General features: G+C 45.4%; 1 protein-coding gene across 1 annotated transcript in view; it reads left to right on the top strand.

Moving 5' to 3' along the window:
• Positions 1-1,520: 1,520 nt before the first annotated feature.
• Positions 1,521-6,000, top strand: part of LOC115335284 — a 111,870-nt gene continuing 107,390 nt past the window's right edge. Inside the window, exon 1 of the mRNA XM_041119919.1 lies at positions 1,521-2,130. Within this exon, the coding sequence (XP_040975853.1) occupies positions 1,521-2,130 (610 nt within the window). The remainder of the gene's footprint in view (positions 2,131-6,000) is intronic.

The following is a 6,000-nucleotide window of genomic DNA, read 5'->3' as shown; positions in this document are numbered from 1 at the left end:
ATTGCTTTTGTGGAAATGGAACAAGCAGCATTTGACAGCCTTTCTATAAAGTATCTGTAATAAAACCTGAAGACTAGAAAGGTAGTACAGGCCTGCCAGTAGACTCCAAAACTTAATAAGACACTTCAGAATTTCAGAGGTTTGGTTAAAAAAATAAAAAAATATTGATCTGGTTCCCAATGTGGAAAACACGCATAGAAGTCTGAGTAAGGATTTGAGCTTTTGTTTGTATGGTGGCCCAAGTATTCATTGTTCTTCAGAAACATGGAACAAAGACAAGGTCTTTGAGCTTAATTACTGTCCATCTAATTGAGAGACAACCATCCTAGGCCCAAGTGTTCCAAACTAATGAGTCAGATCATGATTTATACATGCGGCCCTGTTAAAATTTTTAAAAAAATATTTAGTGTTTATGCAGATCAAATTTTCTACGTTTTCTCTGTAACCTGGTGTTTGCCTTGTTCACCACAACAAAAAAGATGCTATCATAAAAGTCCATGAACTTGGCTTTAATAAAAAGCATACAGTGTGATCCCCTATGTATGGATACACTGTACCATTGAATGGTACTCTGGGCAATGGCTTCTAACTTGCCAGGAGCACGTATAGGTGCTGATAAAGCATCAGCACCTATCAGTTCCCCCTATTTTGCACCTCCTCTCCCTCCCCCAAGTTAACCTGTTCACTGCAGTTTTATTTACTTAGCAGCTATAGAAAGTGAATTTACATCTCTGACATCACAGCCTCCCTAGCATTAGCATCTGGGCCCCACCATTTTGAGGCTGTAGTCCTAGAGCTTGGCTCCAGAGCAGGAGAGCTCCCTGGGCATTTTCTCTCTGCTTGTTCGTAGAATCCATTGTTAGCAGGTGAGCTGACTCCAGATCTTGCTGCACAGCACAACTGAAAATTCATTTCCAGCAGATGATCGCAACGTAGGTGTAAAACAAACTTTGCTTGAGAATTGGCAGCTGTCTCCAAAGCAGGCCGTATTTGGCTGAGTTTCAAACAATTCTCCTTATGCCCTGACAGCAGACACAACTAAACTCCAATTCACAGCATCTTCACTTGCAGTTATCAGTGAAAGGAAGCCACAAGCTACAGTTGAGTTTCTGGGCAATTTACAGGCCTTCTGGTGAATGAGATTGCCTATGAAGGGCATAGACTCCTTTTATCTATTAAGGAACATCTACTTTTTGCTAATCACACTCACCCAGTCATAGGGGAACTACTGGCCAATCTAGTGATCTTTCCATCTTTGCCTGCTGTCTCTCGAGCAATCTCTTGTCTTCATCCTTCCCTGCCCCATCCTCCTGTCGTCCTTCACATCTTAATACCCGTCTTGTTCGCTTCTGCCACCACCACTTCGGCATCCTCTGTGGCAGTCTTTGTGTCTCTTCAAATCCCACAGCCCCTTTGTTCCTTACGTTTCTCCCTAGGTAATTTCATTTGTTCTTCAGGGCTGGAACTACTTCATCCTCCTCCTCAGCCAGACGACAGTCCCCTCCTATCACAAGCACCACATGCGGCTCCTCAGCTCCCTTCAGATTTTGGAGGGGCTCCCACCAGAAGGTTCTTCACGCCCGCCAGTATGGTGGAGGACCCCCAGAACAGAAGTACTGCATCAGTCGTACAACACCCTCACAAGTCGAGCCGGGCCTCGGGCGGTTTGTTGCCTTAGGCGGCGGTCCTGCTCAGGGCGATGCAGGAGGCAACGGCAGCCGTTGCCTGTCTTCGGGCGGGCTGCCCCCCCCCCGCGCGGCCGCCAGCCGCGGACAGGCCCCCAGGGCCCGCCGGCAGCTCGGCGCGGCCGCTGGCGGTGGTGCCGTGGGGCGCGCGCTCTGCGCGCCAGGAGGGCCCGCCTCCGGCTGGCTTCCCGCCGCGGAGGGGACGCGCGAGGGCACTGCGGATCCCGCCGCCCCTCGCTTGAGGGGACCGCACGCTCACGTGGTTGGACCCGGCCTATAGCTGGCGGGCGGGGGCGCGCGTGCGGCCCGGCCCGCTCCGGTCCGGTCCGGTCCGCCTCGCCTCGGCTACGGCTCGGCGCCGGCAGCGCGGGCGGATGCCCGCTTGGGAGGCAGGGGCGCGGCGGCATGCCCGGGAGGGCGGGAGCTGCGGCCGCTGAGGCAGCAGGTAAGCGGTGGTGGGGCTTGGCGGTGGGGGGCGGCCTGAGGCGCCGGCAGCCTGCGGGCGAGGGGCCTGGGGCCTTCCCGGGAAGGCTCTGCTGTGGCGGGGGGAGCAGGGGCCGTTGGTGCCTGCTGAGCTCGTGCGGCTGGCCTGTCCTAGAAAGTTCTGGGCTCACTGCCGGCTTGGTGTGACTTTGCTGCTTCTGTCCCTTATCGCTAGGCCTGCAGCCCGTCCTGTAGTGTTGGTTCCTGGTTCTAGTTCTCTTTAATCTTTCTCATCTGCTCCTTCCCTTTGTGGCCCTACAAGTCATTCTTGTGTGGCATATTTTAACTCCTTCTCGCCCTTAGTCTCTCTTTTTTTCCTCTCATTTAAACCTCTGCTTGTGGTCCTGATTCGTGTCTCCAGCTGTGTTTGCCCTGGTTGCTTTCTTGCATCCGGTTCCTTAAACTCTTCTGTATCCACTCACACGTGCTCAGCTTAGTTCTGTTGGCTAAAGGATGCCCTCCTTAGGGAGAGGAACTTAGAGCCAACCAAATGGGAATTTAGCTTTTTCAGTTCCTAGCTGCATGGGCTTCCAGATAAGACCAGAATCAAACAAACATATGAAAATGCAGCTTTCTGATCAGAGAGGGGTGCAAGAGCCATACTGGGAGCCAGATAAATTGTCTTGGCTGGCTCCATTTAGTTAGTTGGCTGCCATTTTGCCCTTATTAAGTTAAATAATTTGAAGTTGGGAAAAGCTTCTTTAAAAAAAAAAAAGTTGTATTGCTGACCTATCACTTTCAGCTTTCTGTACTTGTTTCCTCATGAATATCAAGTCACAGTGGGAGTTTTTCCTGTTCACAGTAGCTTGAGGTAGGACACGTTATTTGACAGTCTGACACGCATGCATGATGCTTCTTGTAGCAAGGAAAAACTGTGTGCAGAGGATAAAGCTTTGCTAATAGCTGGCTGAAGGCTGTTGGACAAGCCCTCACAGGATCTGTGAACCAGCTCAGATCTCTTTGCATTCCATTCAAATGCAAGGTGTGCTCTTTTGATCTGACTCCAGTAGCAAGCTAGGCACAGGGTGAAGTAAGAGTACCTCCACCCATTTTCCCATGGATGAGGAAAGAGGGACAATGTCTTGTGGCAGATGCTGGTTTTGCTCTTTAGAGTAGTATTGGGTTATGCTTGGAAACTGTTAATGAGATTAGTGCAAAAACCTGAGTGGAATGAGTGGATGGGCACACATATCTACTTTCTGCTACAGGCATGTCGATTCTAATCCATTGCTTTCCATGTATGTCCCATATGCCCATGTGTTAAGAGCACACCAGTAGAAACCCTGAGCACCTGAATCCTCAAATTTTTATTAGCTTTTGTAAAGCTCTTCTTTGAAGTATCTTGCAGGGGTTTTTTTGCAGTTTAGTTGTAATCAGAATTTAGAGCACATGGGTAACGAGGTGTCAAATTGTAGTAACCTTGTGAATGGTTATGCTGCTGTGTACAGGAGAACCTCTCTGTCTACATGCTTAACTTTTTGGGTGCTAGGAGTTACCACAAGGCCATGGGTAGACTCACACTGCTGTAGTTTGGTTGGTCTCTGGCATAAGAATCCCTGTACTTTATTAAAAGCAGTGCTAAAAAAAAAGTTGTTGTGAATGGGACTTGTAAATGGGGATGATCCTAAGGCTTAATAACCTTTTAGACTGAGAATTGGGTAAGCAAAGAGGAAAGACTGTCTTGTTGCCATCTTGTCTCTTTCTAAAACCAACAACCTGTTTTTACCAACCTGAGAAATTTAATGTAATCCCCCAGATGCCATCAGACAGAACAATAATTATTGTAACTTCACAAGACACTTCACTATATATTTTTCCTTAACTGTTCTGCTCTGTAATTGTATAAAACTTTAGCTACAAAATTTCTTGTTCCAGAAGGCTGTGTTCAACTCTCAGCACACTTATATCACATTTAACTGATTAATTTCTAAATTTTAGAACTGAATATGATTCAGTCATATTCAGCCAGGAAACAGCTGTCAGAGCTATGTAGGCTGTATCTTTGGAGAACTTGATTACAGAATATGCAGGCACAGGCGTCAAGTGTAAAATCATAGAATGGTTTGGGTTGGAAGGGACCTTAAGGATTATCTAGTTCCAACCCCCCTGCCATGGGCAAGGATAAAAGTATGTTCCCTAACTCATCCCAATGTGTAAAGTACTGGTTAATGCTCACCATGTTCTAGCATTATGGTGTTGTTTTATTGCATTATTTTATTACCGCACAACTTGTTCCAACTGCTTAGGAAAGGGAGCTTATCTTTTAAGACTGAATAGTGTTTACCTCTCTAGGAGGAGCTTTCTATGTCTGGAATAAGAAGGAATTCCCTTCCTTCTACTGAGTGGAGGTTTTGCAAATATATATTTATTTTTTATTATATTTTTAAGGAAAGAACATGACTTGGAGTTTGTGGTGAACTTCCTTCCTTAGTATTTTTGGGTGGAATGAAAGTTTAGTGAAATTCTGGGGTGCTGCGCTAATGATTTGGTTTTTAGCTTAAACTAGATTGTTTCCAAGACAATCCTTTAGTTCATTGTATTTAATTAAGCCACTTAATACCACAGTTTCTCTTGGGTCTTCCTGTGTTGCTGCATGTGTGGCCTGCTGCTGTCTGCAGTCAGGAACATGAGCTTTCTTAGAAAAACAGCTGAAATTGGCATCAGAGAAGGCATAGAATATGGAAAGAAAAAGAGAAGTGAGAAAGAAGAGCAGAACAGTAGGTAATAAGTATTACCTTGAACAAAATGGCTGGGCTGCACATGCAGCTGGGAGATGATTTAAACAGAAAGGAAGGAACTAGAGCAAAAACTTCTTTTGGAAGAAGAGAGACATAAACAGTACTTTCCTGAGCTTTTAATAAAAACATAGGAGTCCCTCCAATTGCTGAGGTCAAACGTGGAGGAGATTGACTATGTACAGCAGGAGCCTTAGGATGTCTGGAACTGTCGACTTTCTAATTAAATTACAGAATAGTGCTCTGTTGTTTGAACATAGAAAAACATGCAGAAAGCAAGCCTACTGACAACATCATGTGACAACATATGACTTGATTTGGACAAGAGGTAATTAAAATTGTGCATGGGCAGAGTTGGTAGCGGATCTGGTTTCCAAATTTTAACTTGTTACTGAAAAAAAAAAAGCATTTCAGATTTTAGGTATGGTATTGTTTCTCTAAGCTGCATAGCTGAAGAAAATAAGACAAATGTGATCAAAGATCTGTGACAAGTTACTGGAAAGTCAGTCTTTTTCCTTGAATGTTTTCAGTGAAATAACCTGCATCAGTTACTTGTGCTTCTTAGTGCGTACAAGCATGTATCAAGTGAAGTTATTGGGGTAAATGGCAATGAATCTTGTGTTGGCCAATATTTTCTTTAACATAACCTGGGTAATGTAATGGAAACTCCATAAGCAATTTAGGGATGGCAACGAGCTACAAAAAGTTGCCAGAATGGAGGAGGACAGAACTAGAACTGTAAATGACTGACAGATTGGAGAAAACCTCTAAAAGAGTAGCTATAACTTATATGATAACATAAAAGATCATGCATTTGTGTAGGAACAAGCATCATCACATGTGCAGCATTGGAAGTAAATGGCCAGGAAGGGTCTGTAGTGAAGAATTTGGGAAATGCTGCGAACTGCAAGCTGAGCAGAAAATGCTGTAGGGAAGGAGGCAAACATACCGCTTATTATGGACCGACCACAGTTTGTGAGATGAACATGACAATCAGCACTCACACAGTCTATTCTGGGTTCTGCTCCCCAAGAAAGGTGGGGACCACTAGGGGACAATCCAGACCAACTTTCAGATCTCTTAACTCTCTTTGAGTT

The sequence above is a fragment of the Aquila chrysaetos genome, chromosome 24 (genome assembly GCF_900496995.4).
Source record: "Aquila chrysaetos chrysaetos chromosome 24, bAquChr1.4, whole genome shotgun sequence".
NCBI classification, from domain to species: domain Eukaryota; kingdom Metazoa; phylum Chordata; class Aves; order Accipitriformes; family Accipitridae; genus Aquila; species Aquila chrysaetos.
Note: the sequence above shows the minus strand (reverse complement) of the source record. Positions and strands in the feature narration are given on the sequence as shown.